At 36.2% G+C, this 19,647-nt stretch overlaps 1 protein-coding gene across 1 annotated transcript; it reads left to right on the forward strand.

Moving 5' to 3' along the window:
- Positions 1-3,309: 3,309 nt before the first annotated feature.
- LOC140162839 (uncharacterized) lies at positions 3,310-14,989 on the forward strand. The gene is made up of 2 exons (XM_072186154.1): positions 3,310-3,778; positions 12,232-14,989. Exons 1-2 carry the CDS (start codon positions 3,310-3,312, stop codon positions 12,825-12,827), a joined length of 1,065 nt encoding a protein of 354 aa, XP_072042255.1. The 3' UTR covers positions 12,828-14,989.
- Positions 14,990-19,647: the final 4,658 nt, after the last annotated feature.

Here is a 19,647-nt window from a genome sequence, read left to right on the forward strand (position 1 = left end):
ACAATAGGCTGATAACGAAGTTTACTTTCCACTTCCTGAAATACCAGGGACAACTTAGATTTACCTATAAGCATAGAGGGTATGGTATGGATTGTTGCCACAAGGATAAAGCGCAGTGAAATCATGTTACTATATATACATAATTATACACGAGTATACGTAACTGGTTTATGGAGTGACTATAGCTATATATAGGCTATACATGTTGGTTTTAAACCATGTTAACCACAAGGTACAATGGTGATATGCTTTAATGGTTCCAATTTACTGAAAAGAATGTTTTTCTTTGAATGATTCAGTTGAAAATTAAAAGCAGAGAGGACTTATGCAATGGAAGTGCAATGCTATTAGTAATTATTGATTGGGGTCATAGTTGAAAATAATGTGCGGCAAAATTGCCAGCTTTGAGTCCCGAGTTTTGTACTAATATCCATGTACACGGAAATGAAATACATAATTTTATATAATGTTCACCATCAAAGTTCTACCAATTATTTGAAACTTGCTCTAGAGTACAGTGTCGTTGAGTCATTTGGTCTCCTTATGCGGGATATATAGTTATTTAGTTGTTGGGAATTGCAATGTATTCACAGTAGGCGATATGAGGTCAATACAGACACTTTTCTTCACAAAACCGACGGGGTTTTAACCCATGCTAGCAGTCTATCAAACGCTATTTTATTTTCCCACCTTGTTTGGTATAGAGCTAACTCTGCTGTTTGTCAAAATCGATTTGATGATTGTTGGTTTTTTAAACTTCAACAAGACACTAACCATATCAGGCCACTGGGGCGTTTGGTGGCAGACGGTGGCAGTTCTGTGTAGGACCACATGGTTGAAGTGTTCACACGAAATGCCCTTAAACAGGAAACTGATATAAGCTGACGAGGTTAAGAGTAATTATTCTTGCGTCCTAGTGTTAGGATAAACAGCCCTTAAGAAGGGGGTCTGACTGCTACAGGCTCAGGTATTGTTCCTATTTAGGAATACATCAAGTATTTGTTATCCAAGTCTGGAAGTTAACGTAAGAAGTGGGAAAATAAACCAAGGAGATATTTTCACTTCAGCAACAAAATTTATTGTAATACGAGTTAACTTTCGGTTTTTAGTCAATTTTATTATTCATTCACGCAAATGACAGTTCAAATCTGCCAACTAGTATTGCACCGTCAAGAAGATTCAGTGACATTCGATTGGCAGCCATATAAATTAAAACGAAATAGTGATACAAATAGGACCGATTCAGAATATTTGCAATCAGCAGACTGGTACAAAAGTCACTCAATTCGCAGATAAGATTGTACTGAAAATGGAAGATAAAAACATTAATGTATAGGCCTACCGGAAACGCCAGCCAAAAAAACACAAATTATAAAATGTCATTTTAGTTATTGTTACATACATTTAGCAATTAAACCAGTCAACACTTCAATCAAGATAACTATAGGAACAACGTGACATTTGACCGCTCAATAACTCCGTCTAAAACCTTCTCTGGTTTTACGGATCATGCCAATAGCATAATAAACACGTCCAACCCTATGGCTCAGCTAGCTGAAGGACATCTTAAACAAATTAATTATATCATAGCTAAATAAGCCTTCGGTGTAAATTATACGAGAAATTCGATACTTTGTTTCCTGTTTAAAAGGCTCATTGAAGGCAGATTAATCACTTTTTGATATGGTACAGTATTATTGTAGTTTGAATTTTCAATTAAGTGCAAAAAGTCACGTGGTATTAAATAGCTATCAATAGTTTGTTGTTATTTTTTTTTAAATTGTGCTGTTCGTTTTTCATTTTTGGTGCTGCTGCCTTTGTTTGTTGTTATTGTTTCTTGTGTTTTCTTTTTGCGGTGGTAGCTATTTGCACAATGATAATATCTGTACGATACGGGATTCATTATAGCGTTAGCGGCGTTTAGATACTTCGTTACCATAATGCATTATGACACAGGTTTGTCGTTGCTATGATAACGTTTCAAGTCAAAAAAGCCTTTCCATGGCCCGGTTTTTCATTGAACATCTTAATGTGGTAAAGTTCCTACACACACCTCCTCCCCTACTTGTAAAGACTTACAAACAGGGCCTGCAACCGTGGACCTCTTGTTTTTTTACTGTAAAATATCCATACAACCGTGGATTCAAGGACCGAAATTGACTGCCCAACAGAGGACACCCCACTGCACCGGACACACCAGACTGTTGAAATACTAAAGAGTGTATCCCCTACATTAGAAAAGAACATTGCTTCAACGGCGAATTTACACGCTGCTGATTCCGACAACCGTGGACGTCCTCGTTTGGAGGTGTGTCCCCATTTAGGTGGTAAAAAGTCAGATCAAGGTCCAAGTTTGCAAACGCAAACATACTCTTACACCTCCAAACCCTATCTAGTACATCATGTGCACGTACATACACGCAACATTAAAATTTTAGCTAAAATTGAAAATTGAAAACCTGCTACGCGAACCTGGGTTTCCAATAAGAATTACATAGTCTTTCATCAACTCTTTCAATTGGGGGTAACCATTATTATGCTCTTATAAGTCATATTTCGGTCAGCAATAAATAACAGTCCCACAATGGATCAAAAGATTTGGATAGGGCATGGTTAAGGGCAATTGATGTGATACACTTTACTGATCCCCAACGTAGCCTCAACCAGACATTAAACTTCAATCAAATCATGCAAATTATTTTGCTAACTTTACATAGTCCATATTTATTGCAAACCATGTGTGCCCGCCCCGCCCAATTCTCCAAGGCGCTTTCAATTTTACATCTCTATTAAAAAGTGATTGGGTGAGACAAGAGACTCAAATAGCCGTTAATTGGATTATGAACCAATCGGAAACAAGATTGGCCAATTAGCATGAGTAACGACATAGATGACAGGTAAACGGATGTGATTTGCCCGATACGCTCCCGTCCCTCTTGGGGCTCTGCTGTGATTACCTTGTTAAACCACTGAGTATGCAAGGCTACAGCGTCTGCTTGCTTGCTTATTGGCTAGTCCCGATTTACTACCAAGTTGTAACACATGACTCCTGCACCATCACAAACTTGTCACAGCGTAACAAATCCGCCAACATAGTCAGTACACCTTGAGCAAGTCTGAGCAACTTATATGATTCGCTCTTTTGATACAACGTACTGGAAGTCAGTGGGAGGATCAAACCTATGTACCAATGTAATTTAAGGAGTTGAAAAGGTGAACAAGTTCGTCATTTGCACTGTTTGCAGAACAGTGGACTTGAAGAAAGGAGTTTTACTTAAACAAATCGATTTTGCCAGCTAGTCGGCCAAGATGTCTTTTAGCCATTCTATCAATGGTATTTTGATAACACCTCTGCCTCATCACCATCATCAGAGTTTGTCTGCAATTGCTGTACCACTTCGTCGACCACGAAGTCCATCAGGGTCTACCAGTAAACCTTTTACATCATTTTTTAGCAGGCATATTTTGGTTACTAAACTTGGTCATCCTACGAACGCAACACAAACTCACCATCATGAAGTTGTTAATAGAAGTGCACGAAGCGCAACTGGGTTTTCACCGTGGGCTCCGCGTCCAGCTCCAAGTGCTGTACGCAGTCCGCCACCACCAACCTCACCTCCGCCTCCTATCACCAATGTTACCAGGTCAACAGCTCTAGAGAAGCGTGCACATAAGACTGGATCCAAGCAACAAGGAGATTCTCCATTGTCAGCTTTAGAACAATTGGCTAATAAGACATTCACTGGGCTGGAAACTAGTATACTCCGAGCTGCCGAAGGTAAGATGCATTTTGAATACTTTATAAATAGGCGTACATTGAACTTTGCAAAAGGTATTCATGTAAACAATGTTTATTTTTCACCAATTTTCAAACTAGTCCGATCAAGAAGAACAAAAGATACCACTGAGAAAATAATCCGGGAAAATAATGCTTTAGTGCAACATAAATAACCTATGATTTGATGTAACCAACAATATCACCAACAACGAGCTATTAAAGTCGAATGCCAGGGCTCGTCTCATCTCTCACGATTTTAACCATCTACATCTTGATGCCTGATCTGTTGAAATCTTGATTAATGAGTAATGTCATGGATGTTCTTGGAACATTAGATGTAGTAATAGGCCAAAGATCAGTGGGCAGAAAGTATTTAGTTGTTCCACTTGGTCAATGAGCTCCAGTGATTCCATTTGGTCAACATACCAGGTATACCATTAAATTATACCGTGAGGCCATATTTATGCATGATAATTACTATATACATTTAACTAGAAGGGGGTGGTGGTGGGGGAGGGGTGCTATGCTGCATGCTGGTAGGATAAATTCCTCCAATGTTCGACGAGGCGAGGACGATGGTGCATGCAATTATCACCAATTTAAGAGAGTGTATGTTTTTGACCAAGTTAACCTCATACTTAACCATTAAAATGTATAGCTTTAAAAGTTGCATTTTTAGCTGTAAAAATGGCAAATTTTCGCGGTCATTTTGTTTCAATGTCGGTTATCTTTAATCAATTTAACTTCAAAATAATTGGAATTATTCACGTGCATCACGCTCATACGTTCCAGGGCAAAAAGAGATTCAATGCAAAAGAAATGCATTATTATAAACACATCACACAGGCATAACTAATTGCCCCCTTCATAATACGAGATAATAAATTCAAAATCTATGTATCACATTTTAAAACTGAAATAGCAGAAAAGAAACCCAGTTTTTTTCTTGCAAATTTTGCTGCCTCGTTTGTCGCTGCCTTATTATAGCCCAAATTTTGTTGCCATTGTGACTCTTTGAAGGACACAGGTGCAGGTTCCAAAGTTGCACCTATTGAAAATGTTCTTTTTGTTGTATAGAGTGGGGGTTCGGGCCCCGATCTTCACTGGTCATGTCAACGCGGGACATTCTTGCCCAGCCATGTAATGGTACGCTGACTAGACAAGCATGAGTAGCTTTTGCAAGTCTAGTTGTGAATCTGCAACTTGTTTCATTCAAAAAACACTGTTTAGCTCAAAATTGGTAGCCATGTGACTTCTTGAATGACACAAGTTGCAAATTCACAACTTGCAAAAGCTACTCAGGCATGTCTAGTCAGCATACCATTACCATGATTACATGACTGGTCAACGCGGGACATCCTTGACCAGTCATGTAGTGGTATGCTGACTAGACATGCCTGAGTAGCTTTTGCAAGTTGTGAATCTGCAACTTGTTTCATTCTAAGAAGTCACATGGCTACAGATTTTGAGCTAAACAGGGTTTCATTTTGCTATTTCTGTTTCAGTTAAAATTTGAAATTTGATGCATATTATATACAGAAATAAAGGGTAATTCAGTATCCTTTATACCCAAATAATATGTATGAACCAGCAAAAACATTTTACTGTCCTTTATATTTCATGTTCCATTTTTATTACAAACTACATGTAGTAAGTTTATTCAAAGTGCAAGTGACAGCGCGTATCACGGAAATACTGTACGCGTAACCAAGTGTAATGCTGTGCGTATAATGTGTTACGGGGGTTGACCCATTATTGATAAAAAATTGGATCGATTGAGCCCATATTTATTGGTCGAGCTATGAGTTTTAAAATATTGGACGAAGTCGAGTACAATATTTTAAAACTCATACTCTCAGCTGTTCTAATAAATATTGGCCGAAAAGCATCCAATTTTATCATTATTAATTATGTTTTGGATCCAATATTTTCACACACTTGGATTCATCAAAACATAATAATGCAGAATGGCTCTCATTTGATAAGTTTTAACAAAACAGAGAGCACGATTCTGAATAATGGGCTGTCTTGGTAAAAGAAAAGAATATCAGTTATTGTCTCGTAATAAAGTGGTTAATTACCTTTTGTGATGTGTTTAATTTTGGAGGGCCGAGGGGCAGGTTATGTAACGTCAAAATCAGAAATATTATGTACCTTAATCTATAGCATTTTCACCCCACTGACCAGTCAGACATCTTGTTGTTGTTTTTTTACTTGCAAACTTGTTGTAATAATTATTCTATATAGCGTACATTTATAATGTACATTGTATATCAGTTTACCATGTTTACATCAGGGATACATACTGGCTCATTCATTTTAAAAGTAAAAGAATTACAGACCACAATCTCGCAAAATTCGTGCACAACGGTTGCTTAATAAAATACCAACATCGAATGTAGACGAATTGTGAAAATTTCATTAATTGCTGCACAAATATGATTATGTATGCGTTAAAATCGGTACTTGTACCACAGTTACACAACTTACAGTAGGTATAAACCCCACTTTACCCTCTGGTTGATATGTTATTATTTTGACCCTCTTGCACAGTTCACCGATAGAATGGCGTATAGGCCTACCCATCGCAGTCCGGGCAATCATGGTAATATTAGTTCCGCTCCGTTGTTAACCTCCTACATGCATGTTGTTAAATTCAATTTCCATTTTATTGTTGATTTGAGAGATTAAACTGTCTTATAAAAATGCTCAATATGAAGTCTATAGCGGAAGAAAATTTCTTAGACTTTCCTTCTTACTTTCGCGGAAATGTTGCTAACACAACACAGGTACATGTATCTGCTACCGATCATGGCATGGATGACTCGAACATTGTACTTTATTAATGCTTTACGCGATGAACGGTAATGGCACTTGTCTGCATCTTACTTCCACAAATTGGGGCGCGGGTTAGCGTTACCGGTTAACATTGCTTTGCAACCGCACCACTGCACTGATGTCCCTGGTTCGAGTCCCAATCGTTCCCGGTGCATTCCCAGTCGCTCTCGCAGGTTATTTTCTCCATGTTATCCAGTTTCCTCCTGCATCCCTTGGCTTTCTCCCTAATTCCCTGAATACATTTGATTTTCCTTGTCGAATTGAATATAATAAATAAATATATTGGAAAATGGCGCAAGTGATTTGAGTAACCGATAAACGCTAAAGCACTCAACCCAATACTATGTATTAATACTATCAGTCTATTGCAAAAGAGAAAACATGACAAAGAGCTCAAGTTTGGTCCGATCAGATAAAGATACACAGTGTGTACATGGTGTATCTTTATCTGATCGGTCCAAACTTGAGCTCTTTGTCATGTTTTCTCTTGTGCAATAAACTGATAGTATTAATACATAGTTTTGGGTTGGGTCATGCTTTAGCGCTTATCGGTTTACTCAAATCATAAGCCTGCTTCCTAAATTTGGCAGGTATGATGCAAGAGATACCAATACCAGCAAATGTTATTAAATGCTAAAGTAATTGGAATAAATTATTAACTGAAACTAAATTATGTAAATTATTACAAACAAATAAGCAGATCACAGTTTCTACACTTAATAACACACCTAACGACTGCCATGATACCATGGACACAGACTTTATCAAAGTGATTGTTCTTCATCCGTGAAGTTCTCCGTCTGTTTATGTGCATGTTTTTGAAATTCGTGCATCTCCGAACGCAATATTGCATGGATGAGCTTGAAATGAACAGACTGTAAAATAAATGTATTGTATACAATATAAAGCCGCGTCCTTTCAAGTTGATCCAATGGTGTGTTTGGATGTGAGGAAGTTTTCAAAAACACCAACAAATGGGAACAAATCTGGACAAATCCTTAAAATTGAGAAATAAATGTATAATTAAAATTAACTAAATTAAATTAGTAATTTTAATAAATCTTTAATTAAATCTCACGAACATAAAATATTTTGTCATATTGGTATGATAAATGGAACTTATGCGAGTAACATATATTTTGTAACTCACGTTAACAGTCAACGCTTTTCCTTGCATTTGTATTCTTTATGTTTTTATCAATTTCATATATTTAATCTATGGCTATTGCCAAGATTGTTAACAAGCTTTCTAAACTCAAAATTGATCAGATCAACTCAGGCCAAAGTCAGAATATGTTCATATTTTTTGAATTTGGCATATTTACACAACTTACATAAGCACACAGCAAAATATTAGAATATTAGAACCAGTAATTATGTAGATCACATCCGCAGCAAACTAACACACAATTGTTATTACGTTAACGGGTGTTATATTTTGGGTTTTGGTTTAAGATAAAAAGGTTTTAATAACAATAAATATCGGGTTATATAAAGGTTAAGAAAACGTTTGTGAAAACACACCACACCATATTATTAAATGTTTTATAAATGTTATTGTAAAATATTTTTGCAAACATTTTTTGCCAAATATTTTGTCAACACTTTATTAAGGGCTGGGGTATGAGCGACCTTGAAGTACCGGTATCTGGAGAGGGGAAGCAATGAGTTACCCCAAATCACAGCGGCAGGTAGTGACTGGGCCGCCGAGTGCTAATATATAATTATTTTGGAAGGTTCGTGTTTGTTTTAAATTTTGGGGCGTTTTTCCAAAATTTGATATTTTTGGTGATATTTCAAAAAAGCGACATGCCAAAGACAACTCTTTGGGCACATAGTTTGTTATTGTTATTGCAGTTCTTTTCCACATACCTACGTTAACATTCGATTGGGTGATTTACTAATATTATATATTTTATGACTGCAATTTGGCGTTTTCAATGCATTTTACACGTATCATGAAATTAACGCAAATATCTAGTCACGCTGCTTTTAGAATTTTTACCTGATCGTCGGCTTTTGCAGGCAACAGAATGCAGATTGGCTCACGATAGATGTCGTATTCCTCTATGTGGTTCACTTATTGATAAAATGAGTTTGCATTCCTTGTAACAACACACACATTGCCGTCTGGAAACCGGGTCTGGTACTGATTTTGGGACAGCCATTAGACTTCAGCGCCGTATCAAATCTCATAAAAACCACACGACTGACGACTATGTGTTTATGTTTCCCGCACGAAAGCTTGTGTCTACATCTATTACTATACTTCTTTGGAACGTTGACCTTTGACCATTCTTTGTATAACGCCCTGATATGACCTTGATATGTTCGCTTGATTGGGTACGTTATAGCATCCATTTCATTGACTTGTTAGGACTTGGTCAGTAGATAATACTCCAGGGATACAATAGTTTAACATGGTGTGTGAGCATGGTGAAAGACTCATTATTGATTAGGCGCGGACATATTAAAGGCACAGGTCCTTTGCGTGTATAGCAGAAAATTATAATAGAATGTGTGAATAGAATGTTTGGAATTTTGCAACTAAAATACTAACTGCATTCTGCATTATGTATTTATTTATTTATTTAGGCCTATGCCTATTTATTTATTTACTGACTTATTTATTTATTTTATTTATTTGGTATATTAGTTAGTAGGCCTAGTTAGTAATATTCCATGATAGGCCAACGTCGGTTTATTATTGATTGTTGATAACTTGATTGATTGATCGATTGATAGTCATTTCACATTATATTCCTAGTTTATAGGCCAATTTGAATAGCATCGTACATTAGATAAATAGACCTATCAGTATTGATTTATTCTATTCAGCAATATCAAGGATTACTATCAAACTTCTCATAGCTAATTGTCAGTTGGCTCAGTGGTAACGCAGTAGGTTTTACAACACGGAGGCCCCGGGTTCGATTCCCACCTCTGCCTACTTTTTTGCAAGGCTGAGAAAAAAATGAAATTTCTGGACTGCAAACTTATTTGGCGCGCGATCTGAGCTGGTCCTTTTCTGGTGGCTGTGTCTGTTACAGGCACACTCCCTCTGCATCCAAACCAGGTTCACGCTCATTGCACCTCCCTTAACATTTATATTTTAAAATATTTGCAGTAGGTTATCAACAAATGTTTTTGAATGTTTCGAAAACACTTTATACCCTTTATATGCCCTTTATATAACCCGACATTTAAACGTTTTCTGGCAACCTTTTCTAACCTTTTGCGAATGATGTCCAAAACGTTTTGTGTTTGCTGGGATCGTGGCATCATTGATCATATAAAATTAACAGTTTAAGAGTGTTGTTATTTATTGTGGCAACTTTTCGCAAGGATAAATTAACATGTTGAAGAGGATCTAATAATAAACAAGTGAAATGAGACCTTACTATAAAGCATAATCAATTAATTGAACCATCAATTAAAATGATGAGAAAAATAAGATGAGAAAAATAAGACAAGTGTGAAGCCACCCAATGTTGACGGTGTGATGTCGTGTGAGGAGGCCATACTCCGTAACGTTGTTAGCGTCTCCTTATCTGATATTCTTTCAATATTTACATTTCAAATTGAGATGATATCATTTTCTCAAGAGTTGTGTTATTCTTGTTAGCCACATTTGGACCAAGATGAAATTGGAACAAATTGGACGGGAAGTGGCATCGCAGTCTGTCCCGTTTGCTCAGCTGTTCCGTAGTCAAGATCTTTCACGGAGATGTAATAGAACTGTAAACAGTATCCCCATTCCAACCTGGCTAAACAGCTAACTCTTTCACCGCCTCGGATTCATTGCAAGATTCGTTGACGTTGTCTTAAGTATCGTAATTAATAAACTAATATGAATGTGACATGTCTGACGTTATAAAACGCCTAATAATTGACCTATATGACTTGTGCTAGTAGAACGTTATCCAGCTTGTTATAAATTTGAGGGTATTATACAAAATGTATAATGAATGTTGAAACATTATGGTTGGGTGTTTAGCCGTTTGGCGTGGAAACCTTTAAAACGGCCTGCTGGCGTGACTTGACACTGACATGACACCTTTAATGATATTGATCAATAAAGTTATTGCAGCATGTTTTGGAAACTATTAAAATTGGCGTTACCCGAGGGTTGGCGGAGCAAGGCTTCACAGCAAAAGCGTCAGGCTTGACATGACATTTGGCGATGATGGAGTCGTGTAACGGAGTCGATTTTCACAAAGTAAACTTTTGGGAGTATCAGTATAAGATTGTGTAAACAGTTTCATCATCGAATCATTGAACACGGTGTTAGGTTCTTGTCCAGGTAGTCGTTTGATGGGTCTTCTTCAAATTGAAATGATTATGAGATGAAATGAAAGACAACGCAAACAATAGATATGAAGAGAATGATAGGGTTACAAGATACAAGAAGGAAAGGAAAAGATGGACAGAGAGAGAGAGAGAGAACGAGAGTATACGCATAGAAAAAAGTCTTTACACAAAACATGAGCAAAAGATAGGCTATACAAATTATGTAAAAATTACTCAAACCTTTTGCAAAACCTATACAGTTTGTAGAGTTCTATTTTTACACGTGTTGTAATTTTACAGCCTATATGTGTAGAAAGGACATATAGAATACATGATGCAAAAAATACACAGTTTGGATCACATAAAATTATCGAGGCGCAGTACGTGATTTAGAAATAGCTAATTTAGAAATAGCTTTTTAGGAAATTGAAATTTTGGCATTGGTAAAAATCCTAATGAATGAGATAAAAATGTGAATCTGTAACAGGCATATCTTTCACCGTATACATGGTACTGTATTTTACTATGCATTGCATACTTTTAAGGGGGTACTACACCCATCGATAAATTTGTGTCTATTTTTGCACTTTTCTCAAAACACAGTGGTAACAAAAGTTATGTATATTATAGGGGCAAGGAATCCAATAACTACACTGGAATTTCAGAGACCCAAGACAAGCGGTTTGTTATTTACGATCAGAAATAAGGTACCGCTAGGATGTACCTCGTTTCCTATCATATATACTGAACCGCTTGTCTTGAGTCACTGAAATTTCAGTGTAGTAATTGGATTCCTTGCCCCAATAATGTACATAACTTTTGTTACCAGTGTGTAATTATTTTTTGAGAAAAATGCAAAAATAGTCACAAATTTACCACAATGGTGTAGTACCCCCTTAAACAAAATAAATATGTATTACAACACAGGGTGAAGAGTATTACTAACAATACTTTTACCCTTTGTATTTGTATTATATGTTAATAAATGCGTATCACTTGTTGGGAGTGAAATTGTAAGAAATAATGCACGCGTACTGAGATGTTGATGCGTCTAATGTACGAGCCCCGAAGGGGGAAGTGCATTAGACACATCAACATCTCAGTACAAGTGCATTATTTTGTACAATTTCTCGATGAACAAATGATACGCATTTATTAATAACATGTCTTTATGTGTTATTAATAGAAATGTGTTATTATAGTAATAACACATAAGACATCACCAGTTTCTATACATTGAAAACATGTTGTAAATTTGACTAATGCACGTGTAAAGACATTAATTCTAAAACCATGTATATTCTTCTTTTTTCTTCCCTCTGCAGCCACAACATCAGGCAAACGTGATCCTCTGCATCTGTTTAACAGACAACCACCCCGCAAGAAACGCAAGTCTCGCACAGCCTTCACAAACCAGCAAATATTTGAACTTGAACGACGATTCCTCTATCAAAAATACCTGACACCTGCCGATCGTGATGAAATAGCGTCGACTTTGGGCCTTTCCAACGGTCAAGTGATCACCTGGTTTCAGAATCGCCGCGCTAAATTGAAGCGAGATATGGACGAGTTGAAAGCAGACGTCGTCGCTACTTCAGATCCAGATCATGTCCCCATTAAGTGTTTGAAAGTAACAGGACTTATTGAAGAATCAATTGATGAGAAGAGGAAAGACTCTGAAGGTAATGAAGAACCATCACAAACACTCACAACAACAGAAATGTTGGACAATCATCGAGTGCCTTTATCCTCGTTGCATAGTGGACATGTAGATATATCGTCAGAGTCCTCTGATCATAGTAACACCGATGTCAGCTCAATCATGTCAAGAAATAGCAGTGTTGAACATTCTGATGATACGGAAGCGATGGACTGTTCTACGTCACCATGTAGCGATCATTCTGATGCGGAGAGTGATTAAAACAATGTAATTAAATAACTAATTCATGCATGAATAATCATTTATATATAAAGAAACAATTGTGCAAATGATATATAGAACAAAACAGTTCTTGAGGTGGTTCATGAAGGGGGACATTTTACTTGTAAAACTGTAACCCTTTGCGATTTTGTTACACGTTTTCATACGGTGAGAAATTATAAGGAAGAAAAAAGTTTTAAGGGCTCGGATAGCGACGTTTTTCACGTTTTCTTTTGTGGGACCTGAGAGCACATCAGACACACTAAATTGCATTTCGAATACAAGGAATATCCTTCTGATATCAAATAATTTAAATTTTTTGAAATTTTGCGATATAATACAAATTTCATGGCAAATCTTTAGAAATTGACGTTTTTGACATTTAACAGTCCTCGAAGTAAATTGTATAAATCTAATGATTATTGATTATGTACTTAAAGTGTATGTACCTGGGATGAAAAGCCGACCATCAATTGAAAATTTTAACATTCCGTACATGGAAGATAGACATTGTTTTTGTGACACCTTTTGGGGGGAAATATATTCAGAATGCAATTTGGTGTGTCTGATGTGCTCTCAGGTCCGGCAAAAATACTGTCAAAGGTTTCTTAAAAGGTGTGCCTCAAATTGATCATAAAATATATGAGATATTCAGTAATTCCTGACTTCCATTTTCGAAGAGGTTGCATATAGCATAAATAACAATTTGTTATCAAGGTGACAAAACACTTGTTCTACGGAGGTATATTTGTAAGTACGACCGTAACTTTCAATATTGGGTTTTTTGGCGCAAAATTGTGTGAAAAACTAGTGGTCTTTTGGGGGCTAATGCTGAAAATGGGGATCTTCGAGGAAATATCCTAAAATGTTATCTTATTTTTAGCTGTATGCAATTAAAAACAGCCGTTTTTGCCGAAGTCATGGTTTGATTTTGACTGAATTTTCAAAATATGTTGACTTTTTTTCTTCAGCTTTTCAAGCGTTTGTTGCTTTCTTAAGGTCATTTTCCAGAAAAAAAAGAAAAAAACACCAACCGCAAGTCCCCCGTACAATGTAGAACAGGGTTTTTTGTCGCCCATAAAGCACATCAGATTGTGCTGCTTTTGCTGTGCCTTACAATACAGTGTAATTAATTGCCGTGTTAGATTTTGGAAACACTAATGAACTTTTCTTAACTTACATGTATCTTAAAGCTTATTAAGAGAAAAACAGTTTCGTATTATATTGATGGAATTTGGTATTTAGTACTCTGGTATGACATGTGAATCATGTTTGCTGCTAACTTTTTAACGATCACCACCATCCAATTGACATACTTTTATAATGCATTTTCATTCTTCATTTTTTCGGCGGATTTTAAGCAATATCGTTTCTAATTATTGACAATGCTTTTACGATTGTAATTTTATGTTGAAAACATTTTAACCATTGATAAAGTAACATTTACAAATAAAGGGTTCACACACTTGGTCTAGATATGTAAATTAATACTATAGCATGTTTTGGTTCTCACACGTCACAGTACCAATACATCATAAATTTAACCAATATTAATACATTATAAAATAGAACTTCAACTAATGATGAATATGACGAGAAGATGATTAACGAGGATCTCTTAAATCGGCCACGGGATCACGATACTCCCATGGGGTTTTAACTCAAGATTTCCCGCAATCATTAATCCATCAAATATCCATATGTCAACCGGTTTGCCTATTTGAGAATCGACCGTGTCAAACGATCACTGTAATAAATAATGTAAATATCATCGTAATTATCAAGTAATTTTGCGATCATCAATATCAATGTCACATCATTTAACATATTTCCATGTGATCGTAAATCGTGTTAGGACTGTGATCAGAATAAATCCCTTTTGTGTGTGTGTGAGCCTTTTCTCCTTGGATTCATAAAACTGCCGGATACAAAATTTGTCAACAGTGCAATCAGTGGGATAAATGGCAAGTTCTATATGTCATTCAAACATAATAGACAGGGTGTTATAGGGGTGCAGTCTGTTACTAGATTTCCAGGGGTGGGGGCATGAAAGTTCATATCGAACGGTATTTTTCCCCAATTTTTATAAATATATTTTACTCATCAGTGGGGCGAATTCTGGATGTTGCTCCCACTTGTGCCTTGTGCGCGAAGATTTTTTTTTTAAACAAACAAAAAACAAAACAAAACAATACAAAAACACTCACCCCAGGAAATCTAATTATAGACCATACATAGATCATCCACTTGAAGATGTACATTTCAATGTGCGTTATAAATTGATTTATGTTTTTGTATTAAATCAATGGCACACAGCGTCATCATCCCTATATCTTCGTGTCAAAAATTGCCGTGATAGTACGGTGATTCCTCTCGTTTTTCAATAGCTACGCATGGCGATTTTGTTCGAGATAGGCCGACTGGCCGAGCGACTCAGGCTAATCATAGTACGACTATCATATGAGATACCACCAAGTTCTATTCTACAAATTATTACGATTTGCGCATGCTCTAGTATCCCATATGGTGTTGCTATTACAAGGAAATTCGATTTGTTTTGAGGTAAACCCCAGGTTTTGGTTTTAATACACTAACTTGAAATTAAATACACTAATTAGCGGCCATTGCTGTTGGCTCTGGATACATTCAAGTTACTGCATTTTTGGCGTAACGAATTTTAAATCGTAAGTTAAAATTGTGATATATTTAATTTTGAGAATTAAAATTATATAAAGGAACACAAATAGCCCATTCACCTAAAATCCAGGTGCTTGTATTGAATATTCGATCACACGTGTATATCACAATGCATATGTAAACTTTCTTTATCTATGTCAACAATAGAATATTGATTTCACCAACGGAGTATGGAGCTGTATGAAAAAAATATTTATAATATACTATAGGGTGTTGACACTGTGTGGCACCAAGATATATGCCAAGCGAAATGACCATTGTGCCTTACCAAAACTGTAACAGCCGTATTTCTAGTTTTCACCTCCACTAAGGATGTTTTACACACATTCACGTTATGTCAATGAAGCCAGCAGTAAGTCCAAAAAAGGCTATTTGATTGTCTGTTCCTTTGTCTCAATGAATCAGTATAGCTCTCAAAGTGATATCCACGGTGAAGACTCTCCTTTGGTAATTATAATACTTTCGAATTTGTATGATACAAATTCTTTGAATTATGCACTCTAACGATTTCTTGAAAGTCAGTAAAACAACATTTAAACATATGTATGTAATAAATGGGAATGGCAACAAGCGAAATAAATAAAGCTATATCATGATATTCACTCGTGAACATATTTGCCGAAGTCGAGGCAAATAGTAACCATGAAAGTACATTCAAGCAATGATGTAGGTTAAATTTATATTTTGATCAGGTCTGGTTATATTACATGTATCACTCAATAATATTGTGTGTCTGGTGTGTCCAAACTATAATAATGAAGCCTTATGATGATGACTGTTTTATTTGTATGATAGTATATTGTAAAAACAATTATATTTTTTCTAACTTATGTGCCTTCAGAAATTCATTATAATTTGCATTGTACATTTAATGAGTGTCGTCATGATGATGATTTATAAACAAATATACATAGTGCGTTTATCGGTATTTATCCAATAATACCGCAATCGTTTCATTGGTCCGAGTTCAGATTTTACTCTGAACAACTAAGGCCGTTTTCATTTTATACATTTAAGAAGGTAGGATACAATCTGTGTACAAACTCACTGTTCTATAATATACACTGCCATATTCATATTGCTGCCGACCCAAGAGGAACACTGCCCTGTCAGCCCAGCTACTTTGTGGCTACTCGAGAGTACCAGTGCAGTACCAATTCAGTATCTCAGTACCAGTGTGTTTATTGTACGTGTGATTCCGATGTGTATACTCTAGAGTACCCACACATGTACTCTAGAGTACACACACCGCGTACTGTACTAGAGTACCCACACAGTACCTACTTCGTACCCACATCGGTAGCCACACCGAGTACCAATGAAGTATTAACTGGGCAGCAGTGTACCTGGCCGCAGCAATATGGTATAGTGTATGATGAAGTAATTTACTTAGTAAAATTTAATCATAAGTGCCAAAATCTATGGTATCAAATGAGGTCTATCTGTTACTTTTATCAAAAAGGTAATTGCTTTTCTACTTACTATAGATATTCATGGTGTAGGCTAAACCTGTAAAGCACTCAATAATCTCTATGGATTTTTTAAGCATATTATGGACATTTCTGAGGTGATTTTGTATATTTTGGCGTCTTTTGACATTACTTTGTTCTTTGAACCGTCTTAAATGTTTTGATTGACTATTAAAATGCAATGCATATCGGAAATCTGTCTGTTCTGATTCATTCTTGATATCACTTATGACTGCTACGCATGTGCCTCATGTGGCAATACAACATAAATTCCTCGTCAATTATAGGTCCAATTATACGTCCGTTTGGTCTTACTGAGATGATACTTAAACCAAAACCTTATTATCACTTCAGGTAATCCTTCACGCGGCTATAGGATCTGTGCTTCAAAATTACTTAATTTTGCTATAATATGATCTCCAACATATCATCCCCAGGTAATGATATCATCATCGTACGGGGATGAAGTTCATCATGTTCACTTTGATAATATTGACAGTAAATGACAGATAATACAATGTGTAGCCTAGATATGAGCCACTTCCTCACAAAAAGAAAGTTCCCACTTTTAGCGAGTGGTCTGATTTTAACTGAATTTAATTGAATTTAATGCTACATTAGCCTCTAAAGAATTGTTTCGTCGGAAACTGATTTTTGTTTTGTATTTTAACGCATAAACCATAAATTTTGACACTTGACTGCTCCGTTTTTGAATAAAGGAATTTTACGAAACTACCTCATTTTCAGCCCGTTCCACGGAGTCAAATATCTGTCAATGACAATAGACGCCTCATGCGCTAATGGTGCGAAGTGATTAGCACTCCAAATGCAGATCATCGATTGATATTTTAATCCGTGGAAAGGTTTGAAAATGAGATAGTTTCGTAAAATTCTTATATTTCACGAACGGTGTGGTCAATTGTCAAAATAACAAAAAGTATGTGATAGCTGATTTATTCCTCTAGTTGTGTTTAGTTATGGCGTTAAAATACCCAAACAATTACGTTTCCGACGATACAGTTCTTTCAGGGACACCCTGTATGATACCACAATGATCGATACATTAATGATTGAAGGAAATTTGTGGTATAATATTAATTGTTGCAAATCTATTACTTTGTTTAAAAAATATGCTTGTAATCATGGTAATGGGTATATCAAAATGCATAATCTCACCAAATCGAAAAGGCCGCGCGTATTCTTTTGCCGGTCGATATGATAGAGTAATGACAACAGTGGTGACCGACACTTGAACTAAAAAAATGCAGATTATTTTATTTTATTTGGAACTTTTTGAATCACAACTTTCATTCAATCAATAAGTTCTCGATCATTCTGAATTTCTGAAGTGTGATATAATTCAATATTCTAATTTTATAGGCTATACATGTAACACAATAATACTCCACATTTACATGTCAATTAAAACGTGTGGACTTTCTTTTTATGAAGTGTTTATAATGTTCGAATTATTACATTGTAGTATCTTAACTCCACACCTCGAAGGCGAACGTATTAAATGAAGAACCGATGACACTAAAAATGAGACACTATCCTGTAAAAACAAACGCTTCTTTAATTTCACATTATGTAGAACAGTTGTAGCCACTCAGGTTGTATGTGAACATGTGGTGTTAGGACAGTAACGATTTGACGCACATACTGGTACCCAGGTGCGGAGGCACCTGGCTGTTTGTTTTCATTTCATTGCTCGTAACAGATAAAAACAAAATTCAAACGATAGTGTAAATAAGCAATGTTATTTTACATAATCAACGTAAAATGTTTTTAAAAAAGAATAGTTGGCCTGGCCACACACATTAAATTTGTCAAGCAATGCTGGTAATGTTAATCGCTATGTGGGCTTCATCAGGACAGGTGCAGTATGCGCTGCACGCTATGTTGTCTCTGCAAGAAATACTGTAGATTTTCTTCCTACCCGGCCAGATACTTCGATTTCATAACTTCATCATGTAGTCATATGATGTAGTTCAGTAGTACAATCAACTGTAACAACGAAAGACGACACTTTGCATATAGTTTTGGTCTCTATATTTTCTAGGTTAAGTGCGTATCACTTGTTGGGAGTGAAATTGTACGAAATAATGCACGCGTACTGAGATGTTGATACGTCTAATGCACGAGCTCCTACAAGGGAGTGCATTAGACGCATCAACATCTCATTTATACAAGTGCATTATTTTGTGCAATCTCTCGATGAACAAGTGATACGCATTTATTAACCTATTTCATACACGAGAAAAAATCCCCTGATTTTTACCATTCTTATAACAAAATTGTTACTAAAATGATGGAAAATGAAATCAAATGTTCACCTGCAAGTAAAATGAACGCGTCCGAAAGCATGACGAGTACTACGCGGAGTGCGGCTAGTAATTTACTAACGCTTGCTCTGATTGGTTTTCACTATAGGAGTGTATGAAATTATATAATTGCCTCGGAGACGCGCGGAGACGTTAAATTTGAAGAGAAGATCATTAACATTAATTTAATAGTCCATGTGCCCGAACAATGCTGAATTGTGACTTGAACCCGGAACTTGTTCCAAAATAGGTGACAGAATTTGTGCTTAGTACCAGTATTTCATCAGAAGCAAATTACCCAAAAGAATTCTAACCCACTCCCCCGCAACT

This window comes from Amphiura filiformis, chromosome 1 (assembly GCF_039555335.1).
Source record: "Amphiura filiformis chromosome 1, Afil_fr2py, whole genome shotgun sequence".
Classification (NCBI taxonomy): Eukaryota; Metazoa; Echinodermata; class Ophiuroidea; order Amphilepidida; family Amphiuridae; genus Amphiura; species Amphiura filiformis.

Coding starts and splice junctions, on each gene's coding strand:
- LOC140162839 (XM_072186154.1), top strand. CDS start 3,310: ATGTCTTTTAGCCATTCTATCAATGGTATTTTGATAACACCTCTGCCT. Junction 3,779..12,231: donor TATACTCCGAGCTGCCGAAG/GTAAGATGCATT, acceptor TTCCCTCTGCAG/CCACAACATCAGGCAAACGT.